At 42.4% G+C, this 20,669-nt stretch overlaps 1 protein-coding gene across 15 annotated transcripts in view; it reads left to right on the top strand.

Annotated features, from left to right (window-relative positions):
* BIN1 (bridging integrator 1) overlaps positions 1–20,669 on the top strand; it is a 147,744-nt gene that overhangs the window by 102,760 nt on the left and 24,315 nt on the right. For 7 of the 15 annotated variants that reach the window (XM_044669947.1, XM_044669948.1, XM_044669950.1 and 4 more), the window contains exons 6-9: positions 2,335–2,442; positions 13,359–13,444; positions 13,981–14,056; positions 16,420–16,502. In XM_044669947.1, coding sequence (XP_044525882.1) covers positions 2,335–2,442; positions 13,359–13,444; positions 13,981–14,056; positions 16,420–16,502 — 353 coding nt within the window. Of the gene's footprint in view, positions 1–2,334; positions 2,443–3,785; positions 3,879–13,358; positions 13,445–13,980; positions 14,057–16,419; positions 16,503–20,604; positions 20,650–20,669 lie in introns of all 15 variants that reach the window. The other 8 variants (XM_044669946.1, XM_044669949.1, XM_044669953.1 and 5 more) reach the window with 2 other exon arrangements.

Raw genomic sequence — 20,669 nt, 5'->3', positions numbered from 1 at the left:
CTGCCTCTCTGGGTTTTTGGTTTTCATGTGTGTGTGTGTGTGTGTGTGTGTGTGTGTGTGTGTGTGTGTGTGTGTGTGTGTGTGTGTGGTTTGGGGATTGGGGATGTAGCAATTGAGGCAGGAAAGGGAGGTGCTGGTCTCAGAGAAAAGCCTATTATTTAACTAAGAAAGTGAAATGGACTCTGCCTGGTAGATGGAAGTAAGGGTAGTGTTTATTCATTGCCCACATATTCTAGTATTGACTACCTCAGCCTAATCAGTGTGGTGGAAGTGATTATGTTAGCATACATAGACTTTGTTTTTCATGTTTCTACCATTGACTAGTTTTGTACATCTTTTTAAAAATTTCATTTTTATTGTCATGTGAAACACACTTCCCTACTGGTCATTATTGTAAAAGCCCATTCATACATAACCCAAACCACAAAATAAAACTATAAATCTTGGAACATCTTTTTAAAAATTGAATTAAAAAATTCAAGTTAAGAAAAAGGTGTTTTCTGTCCTTTCAACCCTTCCTTGTTAGAAAATAACAACAAAACCCTCATAACAGATATGTAAGCAAAAAAAAAAAATCCCAAATTGACCATATCCAAAAATATATCTAATTTTATACCTTGATTTCATTATCACTCTTTTTCTCTTTGTCTGTGTATATATATGTATATATTTTATATTTGCTGTACATAAAGTATTTTTATTTTGACATCTTTAATTTGGATGTTAGAGGTAGTCTGAAATAGAAATTAGTATGAAAGAAGTGAAATCTGTGAGAATTCGTCATTAGTGGAGTCTTAATGAGGAGGTGGGAGTTGAGTTTGAGTCAGTCAACAAGCATTTATTAAATGCCCGGTATGTGGTAGGCACTGTGCTAAGCTCTGGGAGTACAAAGAAAGTAAAAAATAATCCATGCCCTCTAGAGACTCACATTTTAATTGGGAAGATGACACGTAAACAACTATGTATATTCAAAATCATTGTATTGTAAGTGAAAGATGATCTCAGAATGAAGGAACTGGGAGAGATGGAGGGAGAGAAAGCTGAGAGCCTGGGAAAGATCTCCTCTAAAAGGTGGGATTTGAGTTGAATCTTGAAGGAAGCTAGAGAAATTAGAAGTGAGAGCATTCTAGACATGGGGTATAATGAGTGAAAAAACAGGGATTCAGGAGGTAGGGTCTTTTCTTTTTTCTTTTCTTTTTTTTTTTCTTTTTTTTTTCTTTTTTTTTTGGCAAAGGGTATTTTTATTTTGACATCTGAATAAGTGTTGACTTTGTAGGACAATGCCTTTAGTATCTTTTCCAACTCAATTTATCAACTTTTTGCCCTTTCTCAGAAACATGGATGTCATCTAAAATTTTTCTTATATCCTTTTTTTTTTTTTTTTTTTTAAATCATGGTGGCCTATTGAATCAGGGCAGCTGAGTTTGATACAAATTCAATATCATTTCCTTCAAAAATTAACTTGCCTTTCTGGGTTTGAGAAATGGCACAAGCCACACCTGATCTCAAGTGCGCATATACATATATATAGATATATATGTATATATCTATATCTATATAGACATATCTCAGATATGTTTTTCCCCAGGAAATTTCTGATTTCAACCAGTGAGCCATTTTCTTGCATGTCAGCACTGATGGGGAAGTAAGCATACATAGACCTCATCTTATAAGGAAAATCCAGGGTTATGTCTTTCATTTTGTTTTGTACATGACTACAGATTGTGTGCATAGTGGCAAGTTCTTTTCAATTTCTCCACTACTTATCCACCTGGAGTCTTTTTTTCATTCTTTCCAAGGAGACTGAGCTCAACATTGAAAAGGCTGAATTCCTTTCAGAAGATCCCTCTGGGGCCCTTCACAATAATTGTCTAATCCTTAAGAGAGATGTCAACAATTTTCTGGGATGTTGACCAATCATCTGGTTGCTTTGAATGGTCTTCATTCTGGTAGTGAATAGGCCAAAAAAAGCTCAGGAGGTGGTGTTTTAAAAGATGGGTAAGTTTTAGATTGGTGGAGAGGAAGAGTAATCCACAAGTTTAGGAAACACAAGGAAAGGCACAGGGGTTAGAATTCATTCTCATGTGTAGGGCAATGTGGTGAGAGAGATTTGATTGCTTTTTCTCCGCCTCACCTTAGTGATGATACATTGTCCAACCTTGTAGAAGATGAAGCTTAAGGAAGAAGGTTGATGGGTTTTTGATATTGATCTTTAGATTTTCTTGTCCACAGAATGACTTCCTTTAGAGTTGGCTGGTGTCATGAAGGCTACAAGGCTCTTTTATGATTCCTTGTTAAGTTTTTCTTTTCTCCCACTTTGTGCTCCCTTCACAGTCTCGAATTGCAAAGCGTGGGAGGAAGTTGGTGGACTATGACAGTGCCCGCCACCATTATGAGTCTCTCCAGACCGCCAAAAAGAAGGATGAAGCCAAAATTGCCAAGGTAAAGGATAGAAGGGTGGGGGGTGTGTGGGTGCAGGTGGAGATGTGGGACAAAGTAGGCGTCCTTGTGGGTATATCAACATTGATGAGTTGGGGTGTAGGACCTCTACCTCCTTCTGTAACCAATGAAGGAACCCAGAAAGTGAAATGTATAATAAATGGAAGAGAATTGGCTGGAACTGCTTCAAGATTTTCTGGGCTTGTGAAAAGAGGGAAAGGGCTGATGTGACTTCATCAAAAGGAATTTTTCCTTCCATATTAAATCCTAATCCATTTGTAATAATTCTGAACTTTTCCAAAATGTTATCACATCCATTCTCTCATTTCATTATCAGAACAAGCCTGTTCAGTAGACAGGGCAGGTTTTACTATTCCCATTTTAAAGATGAAGAAAATCAGTCCCTGAGAAGGTAAATGGTTTGCTTAGGGTGTTCTAGCTTCTGAAAAGCAGTCCTGGGGCTAGAATCTGGGTCTCCTAACTTCCAGACCCACAGGAACGGGGCCATTTTAATCTTGTGCTAGTTTAAGTCATATCTCCATTGCCCTAATGGCTGGGGGTTTTGTCTGCCCTCTTCTCCAGTGCTGCTTATCCTTCTCAATGGCAGCAACTTCTCCCATTTCATTTTTTGGAGAATGCCCAGCTTAACTCCTGGTTCACCATCCCCTTGATCCTTCTCTGAAGTGACTTTCCTGAATAAGAACAGTGACCCAGGGCTCCAGTTTCACTGAACCAGATGCTGCCCCTGTCCTCCCTCCCTCTCTTCCGCCCCCAATGGGAATCAGTCCATGGTGCTCTGCCCTCTGTCCAGAGAGAAATTCTCTCTTGGAGATTTGATACCGCCCTTTATGAAATTCTGAAATGACCCCTTCCTTTGGACGAGGCAGACCTGTGGAAGTCAGCAGTCATCGCTTTCTCATATAAGATGGGGCTGGAGGCAAGATTCATTTAATAACAAGCCCCTTCCCTCACTTCCTGGGGTGACCCCTGGTTCTCCTCCACCATTAACAGCTCTTGTGTTTGGCTTCCTCTAGCTGGAGTTCTTCATAACCCCTTCTCCCAACCAGGGTCTTCATTATCCACTAAACTGGGCATGCTGGAGGACTCTTCTAACTGAGCAGTTCCTTCTTCTCTGTTCTGCTATGGGTTCGGGTGGCCCGGTGGAGATCACTGTCTATAACTGCATTGTATTTGAATCTGTGTGTGTCTAAAATTCATGTTTCTGTCTCTTTTCTCTCTCCCTCTCCCTCTTGTTTTTTCTTCCTCTCCTTTTTTGCCACGACCTTGCCTCCCACCATGTCCTATACCCCCAAATCCCCCCACTCCCATTACCCCAACCTCCCCAGCCTGTCTCGCTGCTTGAGAAAGCTGCTCCCCAGTGGTGCCAAGGGAAACTGCAGGCTCATCTCGTAGCTCAAACTAACCTGCTCCGAAACCAGGTGATGGCTTCCTAACCTTGCTTGAATTGCCTTCTGGCTGCCTGTCCTTTCCTCTGAGGCCCTATATGTCTAGCTCTTGCATTCTCTGTCCCTCCCTTCTCCAATAGATAGCCAAGGGCTCTGGAAGCTGGGATTTCATCTGTTTACCCTGCTTCTAGGGTGTTCCCAGAACTAGGTTAGGAGACTTGCCCAATGTCACACAGTCCATTGGAAATCAAACTTCTTGACTCCCAGGGTGGGCTTTCTCCAGCTCTCCCTGCTCTCCTGTCCTCAGACCTAAACAGAGGGAGTTGGCTTGCCATTAGAGCCTGCTTGTCTTTGTTCATTCAGCCTGGCAATCCTAGTTCCATGGGTGGTTTCCTGCTCTGCCTTCTCCTTCCTTAAAATCCTCCTTTGCCCCTTCTAATGGGTCCCTTCTAATGTTAAAAGTCCTGTGAGTCAGCCTGGGGTTTCCACAGAGATTCCAACAGGTGAACTTCCTTTTGGAACCTAATGACTCAAATATGCATTTGTTGACACCAGCTGTGTACTCAGCCCTGTCCTAAGTGCTTTGGCAGGGTGGGGTGGACAGGGAATGTGGGGAAAGGGACTAGAGAAAGAGAAAATAAAGTTCTTGCTCCAATGAACTTTTTTTTTGCTGATGCAAATAATATCAAGCAAGTAGACAACAGCACAGGACTGTGCACCATTCCTTGTGTGGTTATGTGCAATGTTTAGGCTGGAAATGCTATTTGAGTTCAGAGAAATTCACATCAGTTTGCTCTGCAGTAGTGTTGGAAGGCTTTCCAGAGAAGGAGAGACCTGGGAAAAGCCATAAAAATGTAGATAGTAAGCTGCCTGATCAAAAAGGTTTTCAGAGTGATCAGAGCACAAGGATCCTTTGAGTCCCAGAGTATTGGTAGAGGTCTCTCTGACCAAAGTATCCCTGTCCCCCTTTCATCAATCCCTGTGTCTCTTGGTTATTTACCCTTGAACATAACAAAAAACTCTTGAAGCAAAGAGACCTCATTAACAGATTGCCTTAACCGTTGGTTTAACGATTTTCCTCCAGATTATTACATTCTGGTTTTAGTATTTATAGATCTGATGTTATTACTACCCTTTGTGGTAAAAATTCTGGGAGAACTTAGTAAGTGGGTGGGGTTGGTTGGGCATATCAAAAAATAAAGGAAGGGAGGAAATAAGGAAGTGAAGGGAAAAGATAACTTTTTATTTAACCCACTGTCTGATTTTTTCCATTTAGTCTACTGCCCAATTTCTTAATCCTCTTCCTCGAACAATTTTGAGGACTGACAAGGGCTCATTGCTTGACTAATTTTATACCCAGAGCTCAAGGAGTCAGGACTGATTTTTGTGGATATCCTGAGTCACTAGTGAGAGACAACTCTAAGGGACCTGGGTGATTAAGGCCTTTGGGGATGAGGTCCCCAAATACCAAAACCAGACCATCATCATCCTTTGTCTCTGCTGATTTCACTATGGCCTGGTCTGGAAGCAGGGGAATGGACAAGGTCCGTTCTAGCTAATTCTTTGTCCGTGACTACATCAGTGTGTGTCAGTTGGGGATAGGAGGGAGGGGAAGTGGAGACGGGGCAGCCTCATTGCCTGAGTCAACTCAGGGAACTCCCACACTATTCCTTGGGGCTGGAGAAGCAATCACTGTTGACACAGGGCCAGATTTTTTTAATTTTTTGAAATTTTTTCCTGAAATGCATCTGGCTAGTGGCCAGACCTTCCCAGCATAACCTGTGGCAAGGGATTCTTGGGTAGAGCTAACCAAGAGGCAGGTCTTAGTTATATCCCTAGGGTGGAGGCTGGAGAGGAGTGTTTCTGACTTCTTTTCATTGCTTCTATTGTTATTCATAAAGATAGGATGAATGTGGTTGGACTGGGGTCCTTTAGGTGGTTTTGCCCTACTACTAACCCCTGGCATAAAGTCTTGGCCAGAACTATGAGAGCAAGTGACTCCAATAAAACTAAAAAAAAAAACAAAAAAAAAAACCCTGTATATGCACACACACACATGCACCTACTTATGTCATGTTACAGATGTTATGCTTCTTTGCCAATTTGGCTGTCCTATTTGGATCTGTTTTTATTTAAACAGAACAGATTTCCCACCCCCAACTCCCATCCCCAATCTGTGTCTAGAGTCTAGATGGCCTTTGTAATTAACCCCTTTGTGTCTGGTTGCCAGAAATTAGAAACTAGAAACCCAGAGGCATGAGGCAAGTCTTATGAAACAATTAGACCTCTGGGTTGGTCCAGAGGAAATCTAACTTCCTATGAGGAAACTCTTGAGCCTGTCAAACTCAGAATCCCAGTTGGCTTCCAAGGGGAATGAATACAGGGTACAGATGCAGACATTCTGACCTCATGCTAACTGTGGTATCCCTTTCCCTTAAAGGTGACAAGCAGCTTCCTTCCTAGCTTCCTACTTTCCATGCCTGAACCCATAGAGGAATCACAAGGAGTTGCCTGTTATCCTATAACAGCCCAACTGTAGGTCCTCTCTTTCCTTTGTAATAAAGGGCTTCCAGACAGCTAGAACTTGAGCAGGGCTTCCATAAGTTATGGAAATACCATTTAGAGCAACATTTCACAAAAGGCACTCCCCAAAAGCTTTTGGTTCCAAGGTACTGTTTGGTGTTGGCATGAGTCCTTTCATTTATTTATTTAATGCAAGACCCTAATGCTAGGCATTATGGGAGGGAGAACAAAGTGGTTATGCTAAGATTATTGTTCATTCGTTTCAGCTGAGTCTGACTCTTTTCTTCATGACCCCATTTGTGGGAATTTTCTTGGCAAAGATACTGGAATGGTTTGCCATTTCCTTCTCTAGCTCATTTTACAGATGGGGAAACTTGAGGCCAACAGGGTGAAGTGACTTGCTGAGAGTCACATAGCTAGTCAGTGGCTGAGGTCAGATTTGAACTCGGGCAGAGGAGACTTGACTCAGTTGTGATCTGGCGCCCAAATGAATGGTGTAGATAGCACGTGCTCTAAATCAATGAGGCATGTTAAGGAGAGGACTTCACTGAGGAGAGAAGATAATAATAGCAACTCTCATTTGTAGGGTTAGGCACTGGGTCTGGGATTTTCCTGTTGTGCAGTTTGGTACTTCCTCTACCACTTCAAGTCTTACAGATCAGCCTAATGTGCTCAGAGGTTAAGTGATTTGCTTCGAGTCACATAACCAGGCTGTTTGAGAGGCAGAACTGGAATCCAGATCTGGGCTCAAAGACCAGGTTCTCTAGTCCCCTGCCTCTCTGCATTTATATACTCTTAATGCCTTACAAAGCACTTTCCTCACAAGGACCTTGGCAGGTACATAATTCCTGGACCATGGAGAATAGATGGGTTTTAGTTAGTCAGAAAGTAATTGTGGGAGGAGCAAGGAGTGTGGGTGAGACTGTTTCTTTCTTGGTCTTGAAGGTTTGTTGAGATACTAATGGACCTTTTCTTGGGTGATGGCAGCAGTGACACCCTAGAAGATGCACTGTGGACCCTTTGGGTATTTTTCAGGCAAGAGCCAGTGTGGGCTGAGTTCCAAGAATCACAAGTTTAGAGGCATATTTGCCTCCCAGCTAGCACTTGAGTGAGAGAGAGAGAGAGAGAGAGAGAGAGAGAGAGAGTGTGTGTGTGTGTGTGTGTGTGTGTGTGTGTGTGTGCCAGAGGGTGGAAAAAAGGAAGGCAGGATTTTCTTCTTTGTGGGGCATAGCAGCTTAGTGTGGGGTGACTCAGAGAAACTAAATCCTGAGTCACCCTTATGCTATGAACTCCTAGTCTTTTCCCTCCTATCCCCAGGAAGTGAGTGACTTGTTCTCTCACCTGGTTTGTTTACAGGAGGAAGGTCTGGGTTGCTGTACTTGGTGATTGGGGAAAAAGAAAAAAAGGGGTGCTAGGGAGGGCTTGCCTGGTTACAGTACGGTATTTCCTATTGGAGTAGCCATTCTCCCAGAATGAGATAGCCTTATCTGGATAGGCTTTTCAAGGTCACTGAAAAAAAAACATGCCTTTCAGTTCTCATGTACCCTTTCCCAACGTCCCTTTTTGAACTTGAGAAATGATGGCATGAAGCCCACAGCCTTTATGTGAGTCAGTATGATCCGTACAGGATGATCTTGATATCCTTGAAATGGAGTTAGGGTGACTTGGGGAGGAGCTTGAGCAGGCAGCACTTCACGGTGGCATCTTTGAATGTCTAGTGGAGAAACTCAGGAAGACACGGGATGATCCCTTATTTAGCGATATTGGAGAAGGGATTCCTGATGGAGGAGTGGCGGGACCACAAGGTTTTACTGTCACTTGCAGCTCTGGGATTTAATGATTCTGAGATTCGAGTTGGTGATTAGCTGCCCTTTCCACCCTCCCTCATCATATCTCACTGTTAACAACGAAGTACCATCAGCTCTGTCCTCATCACCGATATGGAGTAGAGGTCACCTTTGCACCTTTCCCCCATGATTGAAACCTTTGCAGCTGCTTGCATCACTTTCAGATGTTTAACTGCTATCAAATTTGACTGACTCAGTCAATAAGTATTTATATAATAAGCACCTATTTTATGTCCAGGGCATTTTGCTAAGAATGGGGGAGACAAGGCAAAGGCAAAAAACAACAACAAACAAACAAGAACAAAACAAAACAAAACAACAAACTAGTCCTGAAGAGCCGGTGAACATACCTGGAGTCAGCATCCTGTGGGAAGAACAGTCAGAAGGCCAGGATCATTGGACCACAGAGTAGTATACAGTATAAGACTGCAATGATAGGAAAGGGCCAGCTTGTGAAGGGCTTCCATAGGCAAATAGAAGAGTCAGAAAAGGAGAATGGAGAGTTCCCAAGAGAAGAGGTAAACAGGAGGGAGCCTAGACCAAAGATTAGGCTGGAAATCCCAAGCATGGAGCCAAGGGGATGAACTTTGTGGAGCTCGGTGGAGAGAAGGCATGAGATCAGTCTTTACACAGAGGTTTGGCTCTCCTGGCCCTACCCAGAGTACTTCCCTTTGCTGAAAGAAAGAAAATTATTGTTTTTTTTTTTTAAGGGGTAGGAGGATTAAAAAAAAAGTTCACTTTTGGGGGCAGCTGGGTAGCTCAGTGGATTGAGAGCCAGGCCTAGAGACGGGAGGTCCTAGGTTCAAATCCGGCCTCAGACACTTCCCAGCTGTGTGACCCTGGGCAAGTCACTTGACCCTCATTGCCTACCCTTACCACTCTTCCACCTATGAGTCAATACACAGAAGTTAAGGGTTTTAAAAAAAAAAGTTCACTTTTATAGCACTTGATGTCTTACAAAAAGCTTTCCTCACAATAAACCTTTGAGGTAGATAATTACAGTGTCCTATCCATTTTATAGATGCGGAAACTGAGGCTAAGAAACCTTATGTGACTTGCCCATGGTCACACAGTAATGGAGCTAGCATTCCAATTCTTCTGACCAACATATCGTTTGCTGTCCCTCAGCATGGAAATGGACTCTTGAATTTTGGGCTGCCTATCTTTTTTTTAAAACCTGTACCTTCTGTCTTAGAATCAATATTGTGTATTCATTCCAAGGCAAAAGAGTGGTAAGAGCTAAGGTAAATGGGGTTAAGTGACTCACCCAGGTTCACACAGCTAGGAAGTATCTGTCTGAGGCCACATTTGAACACACCATCTCCTCTCTCCAGGCCTGGCTTTCAATCTACTGAGCCACCAACTGTCCCCTTGGGCTGCCTATCTTGAAAGCAGTAGCTTGAAAGCAGGCCATTGTCTGGCAGCCATGGTTATATTCCTTCTCTGGAGTCTCTATTTGGCTGTGGGAGCATGCCAAAAGTTTAGAATCTAGAGATGATATCAAGAGGCAGGCTAATTAAGAAATAAAACCATAGAAATGGGATAGCTAGATAGCATAGTGGATAGAACACTAGGGTTAGTGTCAGGAAGGACTTGGGTTCAAATGTGGCCTCAGAAACTTTCTAGCTGTGTGACCCTGAGCAAGTCACTTAAGCCCATTTTCTTAGCCCTTGCCTTTCTGTCGGAGAGTTTTACTAAGACAAAGTAAGAGTTGTAAAAATAAAAACAAAAGCATGGAAAGACCTATATGAAATTATGAAGAACAAAGGGAACCAAGAGAACATTCTATACAGCAATGGAAATATTATTTGAAAAACAATCTGCATATGTCCACCTCCAGAGAAAGAACTGATAAATAGAAAAAGCAAGACATAGTTTTATACACAAATAAATAAATATTTCTTCTCAAGTGATGCTCTCTCTAGTGTGGGGGATTGGCATAGGGAAGGAGGGAACTTTATCTAGGAACTTTAATGTAACAAATTAAAAAAAAAGGCAAGGTAATATGATAGAAAGAACCTTGGACCTTGAAGCAAGACATTGAAATTCCAGTGCCACTCCCTCCCCATCCCTGCCACTTATTCACTGTGTGACCTTGGGCAAGAGAGAGTCTTAACCTTTCTAAGCTTCAGTAGCCTCTCCGGGCGATTGTGGTCCATGGTCAGGGGACTGTATCAGATGATCTCTTGATGGCCCTTCCTGGTCCTTCTGTAGACTTTAGCCATGGTTCTATATAGATCTCTTCCCAAGACAACCCATAATTTCCCTGTGCCTTCATTCCATTCTTTCTGTCATTTCCAAAGCCTCAGCTTTCTTGGTTGACAATATTCACGGCCCAGGATGGGGTGGGTATTGGGAGTGGAAGTGGGGCATTCTAGAGTGCTGGTGTGACCAGTGCTAGCACAAACCATAAGATTTCTTCCCCATTTACTTGTATACCTGGATGGAAGAAAGAGCATGACTGGGAACAGAGCCTTTCATTCCACTCTCAGATAAGGCTGAAATTGCTAATACCCCTGGGAGAGCTAACAGTGATTGAAACTTGGATCACAGGATTATAGAATTTGGGACTGGAAGGGATCTTTGAGATGATTTAGTCTAGCCTTCTCATTTTACAGATGAAGAAAAACTGAGTCTTAGAAAGGCCAAGTGGCTTTCTCCAGGTCACGTAGTATCGGAGCTGGGATGTGAATCTAGCATTTGTGTATTATGTTAAGGTTTGCAAAGAATTTTACAATTATCTTGTTTTATCTTCACAATCGCTCCAGGGAGGTAGGTGCTATAATTATACCCATTTTACAGTTGAGAAAAGTGAAGCAGACTGAGGTTAAGTGACTTACCCAGGGTTACACAGCTGGTAAGTATCTGAGCCTTGATTTGAATTTAGTTCTTCCTGACTCCAGGTCCAGCACTCCAGATCATTGAGCCACCTGATTACTTCCATACATTCAGGTACATAGCAGTCTTAATAGCAGTTGAATGCAAATATGGAAGAGCACCCTGGTCTTTGCTCTCAGAATTTATAATCTAATTTCACAATTTGAAATCAGGTTAAGCATATACATGCGAATAGATCAGTACATTGAGGATGAGTGATTCTGTCACCTGGTAAGCTCCCTTCTCTAACTCAGATCTCAATCTGTAACTTGGAGAGTTGTACTAGGTCCAGAGAAGTCAGTTGTCTTCAGATGTTCATCCATCTAAGTTAGGGTTAGTGTTAGAAGTGGGACCTGTACTTAGGACTTCCAGGATGTTAGACTTGGGAATCTGTTCTCAGGACTTCTTCACTCCAAGGCCAGCAGTTTTTGGATTTTTTCTCATGTGTATGAATAAAGTAAACATACATGAGAAGGTTTATGTTTGAGTTTGGACGCCTTTATTCAAGGAGGTTTTGATGGGGGAGGAGGAAGAGAGAGACTCCCCTGACCCTTCATTCACTGGATCACTTTGCCAAAAGGGTTAAGGGATAGTTTCAGGTGTGAATCCTTTTGTGTATCTTTATCTTCAGGGTTCTGACCCTGTCAAGGATTCAGGGTCATGGAAACTTATGTTGCTGGACTCAATCCAAGATATAGGGGGTGGAGTCAAGATGGTGGCTTAAAAGCAGCAAAAATCAATTTCTCTGTGAATACCCTGCCATACCAATCAAAAACAAACAGCTTCAAGGGGGAACAGAAATCCAAATCAGTCCAAGATATAGTGAATATCTTACAGGTTATCCTATTTTCTTCCCTCCCAAAAAACTAGATCTTGGAAATAATAATCATAATAGTTAGCCTTCGTCTGGTGCTTTAAGGTATTCAGGGTGTTTTATCTCATTTGATCCTCACAACAACTCTATGAGGTGGGTGCTATTAGTATCCCAAATTTACAGCTAGGAAATTGAGAGTGAGAGAGTTTAATTGGATAGACCAGGATCACATGGCTAGTCTGTATCTGAGGTAGTATTCCTAATTCCAGTTTTCCTGTCCTATGTATTTGTTATATATGGTGCCTCCTAATAGCCTCTAGATTCAATATTTATCATTTATATTGCAATGGGAATTTGTTATTGGGTTCTTCTTCTAGGTGGATTTACATTCTAAGTCTTATCTCTGAACTGGAATGAAAGATTTCATCCCCCAAGAAAGGAGCCTCAGGGAGGTGGGGAATTATGTGGGGGTAGCCACAGGATCCATTGTGGCCATTGGGGTGGGACTTCCTTTGATTAATCTCCGAGGTCCTTTCCAACCTTCCTGATTTTATGGTTCTGTAAAACCTGGGTTGAATGATGTTAACTATGAACTCCTACTTTCTTCTATTCCCAGACGTTGGGTGTGGGATTTGTGGACAAAGAGAGGACAAAGAAAGTCCCATTCCTGCTATCCAGAAGGGAGAGAGGGAAGGAAAAAGTGAGGAGAGTGGATTAGAAGAAGTATTAGAGCAAGGCTAGATTAGGTCTCCAGGTGAATGTTGAATAAGGGTCATAGGATCATAGATTTAGAGCTGAAAGGGACCTCAGAGATCATCTAGGCCAATGCTTCACTTTACAGATGAGGAAACTGAGGCCAAGAGAGGTAGAGAGATCAGAGTACTTATCCATAGTCATACAGGTAGTAAAATGATATCTCTGGGATTTGAAACCTGAGATTTGAGTCTGACAATCAATTTAGTGTCCAATTCACTGTACAATGAAATATTCACTAGGTGAATATTTCAAATACAACTTGCTTTCAATTCCTGAGAAAGATCTCTAAGGAAGCAGATTTGGAGTGAGAGCTATTTGTCTTTGAAGTTTTAGGAAAAAGTGGGGAAAGGGGCTGAAGCCATCAATAGGCAAAAATTGCAAGGATTTGGTAGGTAGTATAATATGCTCATCTCCTCTGTAGTTTGGGTCCTTACTCTCAATTTTCCCTGAGGATGTCTGATCCTGGGTGGGGTAATAGGGATAGTTAAGCACCTTTTGGTCATGACACTTCTTCTTGAGAAAGTCCTCTCTTTGACTGACTGATGCCTCTTTGGGCCCTATGACTAATATTACCAATTCATGTATTGAATGGAAAGATTAGGGTGGTGGGGGGAGAGCCAGAGCCCCAGGATCTGGGGTAGAGTGATGGGGGATCATCAGCCAGATTAGGAAATAACATGTCCTCTCTCTGTCCAGGCTGAGGAGGAGCTCATTAAAGCTCAGAAAGTATTTGAGGAGATGAATGTTGACTTGCAGGAAGAGTTACCATCTTTGTGGAATAGGTGAGTGGACCTAAGGTTGAAAGCTCTGTTGTAGTGGAAGTCATGGACCCTATTTTTGGGGAGCCCTTAGTCTGTTGGGGAAACCTTGTCCTCACCCTTGTTCTGTGAGGAGAGACAAAGTGGCACTTGACTTTTAGACAAGAAAAGAAGCCTATCCAGCAATCCCATAACTCCAAACACTTCTAATTAGAGTATTCTTCCAGAGGTCTTTTATTCTAGTCAGTGTTCCTCTACTTTTTCAGCTCCTACAAATAGGTATATCCCAGAGGTAATGATGGGCAAAAGGAATTTTTTGACTTTATTCCTCAGAGAGGGAAACTGAGGTCCAGAGGACTTGATTGGTCTACTTAAAGCCATATATCATATTAAAGGAAGCAGCCTGGTCCATAGTCCATTGTCCTTTATTTAGTTGGGCAGCCAGCGGGAACTGTGTTGAGGAGACAGAATGTACCATAGACCTGCTCTGAGCCCTTTCTAGGTGAATTCCTTGGAACCTTTCCTTCATCTGACCATGCTGTCCTTTCTTCTCTCTTTAGCCGTGTTGGTTTCTATGTCAACACATTCCAGAGCATTGCTGGCCTTGAAGAGAATTTCCACAAGGAGATGAGCAAGGTAAGCAAGCCCCTCTTCTTTGTGGCCTTGTCACCCCACCTTACTCTAGGGACTCCTGGGATTCTAGGCATTGCTAGGCATTATGGGACAGGGGAAATGGAATTCTGAAATGAGAGGTCCTGGGTTCTGTGTGACCTTAGGCAAGGCAGTAACCTGCTAATCTTTTTGGACCTTATGTGTGAAATGAGGGGGTTGGACTAGAAGCCTTTGATCCTATGTCCCCACATCCTCTTTCAGGTCTTTGTGAATATTGGGAATGACTCAATTTTGTTTATTCTTTGTGTTCCTTCAGAGGGTCTCTTCCTTCTCTACTTCCTCCTTACAGATTGGGAAGAAGAATCTTCCTCTCCTATGCTTTGTCTCCCACTTCCCTATTGTGATACTGCTTCCTAATCTTCTAATTTGTGTAGTGCTTTGATGCCCCATGGTTTGGTTTGGACAGGATCTGCCTTGCTAAGTTGTTAGCTAATCATGAGCTTCAAGTGTCCCCTCTCCCAAGGCATTTGCATTTTAAGGGCAGATTCTTAGAAATGGAAAAGTCTTAGGGCTCAAAGGAATGAACACTAAGGGTAGAATTCCAGGTACTTTAAAAGGAAGGTGGAGAAGCTGTTTTTTGGACAGGGAGGCTGCTCAGCACTCCTAGAAGGCTAGCCCTGATGATGTGTGTCTCTAGTCCAAAGCCAATAAGGGAATGACTTTTCTACAAACCTTTATTTTCTATCAGCATTGCAATGTGTTCTCACCCCTCCTTCTCCCCTAGCCAAGGAGGGAGGGTCATAGAGGGGAAACTGAAGATAAATAAGCTAGGAACAGGGCTGAGAACTGTCAAAAAGTGAGGGAAAGGGGAAGGGGAGGGAATAAGCTTTTATTAAGAGCTTCTCTGCGTCAGGCACTGTGTGGAGCAATTTATGAATATTCTCTGATTGTACCCTTATAACAACCCTGGAAGGTAAACAGAGGTTAAGTGGTTTGCCCAGGCTCACCTAGCTGCTAAGTTCCTAAGTCTAGATTTGAACTTCATTGTTATTATTTCCAATTCTTCATGACCTCATTTGGGGTTTTCTTTGCAAAGATAGTGGAGTAGTTTGCCATTTTTTTTCCCAGCTTATTTTATAGATGGGGAACGGAGAAAAAAAAGGCTAAGTGACTTGCCTAGGGTCTCGCAGATAGTGTCTGAGGCCAGATTTGAACTCAAATCACCTCAGTGATGTAGCGGTTTGAGCATTGGGTTTGGAATCAGGAAGACTCCTCTTCATGAGTTCAAATCTGGCTTCAGACACTTATCTGCATGACCCTAGGCAAGTCACTTAACCCTTGTTTTCCTCAGTTCCCCATTTATAAAATAAGCTGGAAAAAGAAATGGAAACTATTCCAGTATCTTTGCCAAGAAAACCCCAAATGAGGTCATGAAGAGTTGGAAATAATAACAATGAAGTTCAAATCTAGTCTTAATAGCTATGTGACCCTGGCAACTCACTTAACCCTGCTGGCCTGTTTCTTCATCTGTAAAATGAGTTGGAGAAGAAAATGGTGAATCACTCCATTATCTTTGGCAAGAAAATACCAAAATGGGGTGAGAAAGAGCTGGATACAGCTGAAATGGCTGAATAATTCAACTCCCAACTTTTCACCGTACCACTCAGCTGCCTCAGATTCGAACTTGGATCTTCTCAACCCCAGGCGCAGTGCTTTATCCATTGTGCCACTTGGCTGTGGAAAGCTCATTGTATAGGACTGGCTACCTTGTATAACAAGACTACAAGGAAGCCAGAGGGTGAGAGCGAGGAGGAAATTTCTGTTTCCCATGTTCTTTTGTTGGCTTTGTATTGGACTGGCCTTAGTCAGAGCTGAGTTAATGAATTTGTAGAAGGTGTCTGTATAGGAGATGTGGGACAACTGTGGGATAGCATGCCATTCTATTGTATCCCATTCAGAATTTATAAAATATCAAACATTTTATTCTGCATAGTGCATAGAGTGCTAGCTCTGATCCTGGAAGAAGTTTCCACAGTGGAACTTGCAGCATCCAATCTCCTCCTCCTATTTATGTATCTATAGTGCCCTTAGCAAATCAATAATTTTCTTATCTACAATTATGATGGGAGATTGAAAGACTTTTATTCTGAGTGTTGGGGATGTGAAGATGAAGTTCTTGGGAATCCCAGCCATGGGGATGGGAGGTCAGAGAGAGAGGAAGAGTGAGTTAAGTGTGGAAACAGGGGTGGACAAGCATAGCCTGGCAGCAGGATGACTTCCCTTTGGCTCTAGCTATGGGTTCCTAAGAAATTCCAGAACCTGGATTGTACCTTACTCCTGGGCACGCTGCAGTCACCCCATTTGCCGTCTCTCCATTCTCTCTATAGCTGAACCAAAACCTGAATGATGTGCTGGTGAGCCTGGAAAAGCAGCATGGCAGTAACACATTCACTATCAAGGCCCAGCCAAGGTCAGTAACATACCCTCCATGTTATTGGGATATTGGTGGTGGTACTGGGGGGAGTGGGGGCAGTTTGAGGCTGGTATCACCTTCCTGCCCCATGATACCCCTCTCGTCTTCCTCGATGGGGAGGCACTAAATTAGGGCAAAGCCTCTGCTTGACCAGCTGAGGTTATTCAGGGAAGGAAGGGCAGGCTTGCTGATGCTTGGTGTATAGTTGGGGCAGGCTCAGATGGTGGGGAGGGAGAATGGGGAGGTAGTTTAACTTTAACTGTATATCCTTGTATAGGAGGAGGGAATTTTAGTGCGGATCCTGCCAATGAATAGAAAGTATAGATCTGGAGAAAGCACAGACAGGAAAATGCAAGGAACGATGAGCTGGGAATTATGAGACCTGGGTTCTTACTAATGTTAGCCTTGGCAACAAAAGAGTAAAATCTTGAGTAAGTTATTTCTCTGCTCTTTAGTTTTCTCATCTGCAAAATAAGGAAGATTCTACTACTAGAGTCATCTAGCTTTTGACTTATTCCCTGGATATGGTAGCCTAGACCTTGCTTGATAGGACTTAGATCAAGGACTGTTAACCTGGGCTACAGGAATTAAAAAAATATATATTTTGATAACTAAAGTTCAATATAATTGATTTCCTTTGTAATCCTACATACTTTATTTAATGTACTTAAGAATATTATTTTGACCACACTATATGAAAACCCAAACTATTGGATTAGGGGATAATTTAATTATTCACTTTAGAAAAAAGATTTTGATCTTCATTTTCAAAAAGTTATGGCAGAGTTCCTTTTAAATAAGAAATTCTTTCTCTGTTAAAAAAATATTCTAAGAAGGGTTAGCCAAAGCTCACAAAGGGGTCTAAAAAGATTTAGAACTCTTTTTCCTTAAGTCCTATCAAGCAGGGTCTAGGCTACCATATCCAGGGAATAAGTCAAAAGTTAGATGACTCTCACCCCTCCCACACTTCTTCCCACTCCCTGCCTCTTGGTATAGTAAATGATGAGTCAGAACAAGTCCTGTATTTGGATCTTCCAGCTAGAAAGTCGTGAAGCCAAGCCACCTGACTCCGAATACAGATTCCTCTCTACTATGCTCAGAGATATGATGGGACTTGAAATGAGTATAATAATCCTTGTACTACCTGCCTCACAGTTTGTTGTGAGACCCAAATGGGATAATGGAAGTTAAAGTGCTTTATGAAATGAAAGGCACCCTACAGATGTGAGGTTATTGCTATTATTGGTAAGACTTCAAACCAGATGAGCAGAAGTGTTTGCCAAGGCTGTTCCCTCAGTGCCAGGGAATTCTAGCTGCATTAGTCTTGCTTTCAGCCCAATCCTTGGGCTTAGCTGCTCCCTCACAAATCATGTTCGGCCCAGTGGGAATTTCAGGGTCTGGATTTTTCTCTTAAGTGTTTCTAAGACAGGATTAGAAGATGAAGAGGGGCTGTGGCATATTTCTCTTTGCCTGGGGGTCTGTAGGAACAAATGCTGTATTTAGGATTAGGATTTCCACTCTTTAGGGACCATTGTAAGGGGGAAAAAGGTTTTTTTTGGGTTCAATATATTAAAAGATGGTCGCCAGAGGATTGAACTATTATCAATACTCAATTAAGAATAATCTCAAGTCAAAATTGACTTTTGTGGAAGTTTATTTACAATTAGGAAGGTTGAAGGTAGGGAAATTGAGAGAGAGAAACTCTGGCCTGGACCAGAGGCCCTGACCAGGTAAGAATTTAGAGGCCCCAGCAGAGGGGCACAGAGGTTAATTAAACAAGGCTTCTAGCTACAAGGCCTTTTACAATTAGAGAGGCAAGAGAGGCCTCCCTGAGGGTAGAGCCTCCAGAAACACCAAGGGAAGAGAGAGAGTCAGCCTAACTTACCCACGTGACAATTCAAAGGGGATATTTAAAGCAGTCTCACCAGGGTCTCAGCATTCCAACACTCCTCCATGAACCAGAAAAGGTCCTTTTCCAGATGCTCTCTTCCACCAAAGACCCCTGCTGACTGAGGACCTTCTTCTTTTAAAGGGGTCACTTATGCGTCACTTCCTGTGTCTCTCTCCTACTTTGCACGTCCAGTCACATTAGAAGTTTCTCATAGTACTGCCTAGGGGGCGGTCAGTTGATTCTGTTTCGTCCCTCACTCTAGCACACATGGGTTAGGACCTCCCAGAATTAGAGGTGTTCTCACTTTTGGTGATTAAATCTAAAGATGGGCAGTGTAGACTTAATCTAATATCACATCATGAAAGTATGTATGAATATGTGTATGAATGTGTTTGTATACATGTAAGAGAGTACCTATCTATCAATCTATCTTTCTATCTACCTATACCTATACCTATACCTATACCTATACCTATACCTATACCTATATCTATATCTATATCTATATCTATATCTATATCTATATCTATATCTATATCTATATCTATATCTATCTATATATACACACACAGATAATAGGATAAGGCTTTTAGGATGTGTTGATATGAGTCCAGTGTCATTGTGGGAAGAAATAAGGAGGATTTTTTTACTCTCTGATCTGGAGGAGCTGATATCCTTACAGGGGAGACAATTATAACATTTATCTCTGCAGTGAAACTCCATCCCATCCCATCCCATCACATAGCCACTTGAGTGGCACAGAGGAACACAGCTGACCAGGGACCATGCTGGCAGACTGGGGAATAGTTTGTACAAAGCAGGACTCATTTTTTGAAGGAGAGTTTCTTCCTTTTTAATGAAAAGAGAAGAAATGAGGCCTAATAGCTTCCAGTTAACAGTCATTTCATGAATCTAGGACTGCCTTCAGAAAAGTCTTAGAGATTAGAGAGGGAAAAATTAGATTGGAAACAAATTCAGGAATAAGGGAGGCAACCTTGCTGCACCCCAGATGGAGGCAGTGCCATGTCCTGGTGAGGATAAGAGTGAAAACAATCTTTTTTCTTCTGTTCTCTTCTTACCCTTACCTTCTGTCTTAGAATTAATATTAAGTATTGGTTCCAAGTCAGAAGAGTGGTCAGGGCTAGGCAATGGGGATTAAGTGACTTGCCCAGGGTCACACAGCTAGGAAGTGTCTGAGGCCAGATCTGAATCCAGGACTGCTTTTCTCAAGGGCCAGCTTTCTATCTACTGAGCCATCTAGCTGCCCCTGAACACAATATTTTCTGAGGCAGTATGGTGATTTGGGAAAAGTAGTATCCAGTTGTCAAAATCTGAGTTTGAGGCCCACCTCTTAAACTTGCTAGTTTTATGAACTTTGGCTAGTCATTTAGACTCCTTCCACTTCTATTTTTATCTATAAAATGGGGCTAACAGTACTTGAACTACCTATCTCACAGGGTAGTTCAAAATTATCTATATATGAGCTTTTAGCATTCTTACACTGCTTGTCTACCTCTTCCAATTCCTCAGTTCAGTTCTACAACTATTTATCAACTACCCCTTATTCACTAGACAGCTTTTCCAGTCTGGCTGATTTTGTGAACGGACTCACCCCTTAAAGCACATTATACACACTCACCCTAACCATTCTTCCTCTTCACCCCCCAAAGTGACCATCATCTGTAATTATCATCCTGCTGAACTCAGAATGTCAAAGGAGAGAGAGGAAAACCCAGGACATCTTGGTCACACACTAAATGATCCATTTTTCCTTGTTAGAAAATTGTGAGAGAGTAGAGGTTGGTGGACAGTCTCATTTGGAAGTTAGGAGACTGGGGTTCTAGCCTCAGCTCTGATGTAGACTTGCTGTGTGGCTTTGGATAACTCACTTTCCCATGCTGGGCCCCAGCTTCCCAGTCTTCGAGGTGGATAGAATCACCCAGCCCCTTTAAGTCACCTTGAGGAATGTAGACAAAAGTGAAATGCTGAACCTGAGAGCGTCCTGGAAGGGTTGTAAAGAGCATCTGACTAAGTGAGAGGATTCTTGCCGGACCCTGTTTTCCAGCTCCTTGCAGGGAAGAACTTTGCCTGGTTTGATTTTTGGGGACCTCTTCAGAAGTGTATATATCTGGATAGGAAGAAAGGGAGACAGATGACTTTTATTTTTCCCTCCTATAATAAAAGCCATTTGCATCCGGTCCCCCACAGAAAGAAAACTAAACTGTTCTCCAGACTTCGGAGAAAGAAAAGCAGGTACCAGTATACCAGAGCTG

Source organism: Gracilinanus agilis, chromosome 3 (assembly GCF_016433145.1).
Source record: "Gracilinanus agilis isolate LMUSP501 chromosome 3, AgileGrace, whole genome shotgun sequence".
Taxonomy (NCBI): Eukaryota; Metazoa; Chordata; class Mammalia; order Didelphimorphia; family Didelphidae; genus Gracilinanus; species Gracilinanus agilis.
This window is presented reverse-complemented; position numbering and strand designations above follow the sequence as displayed.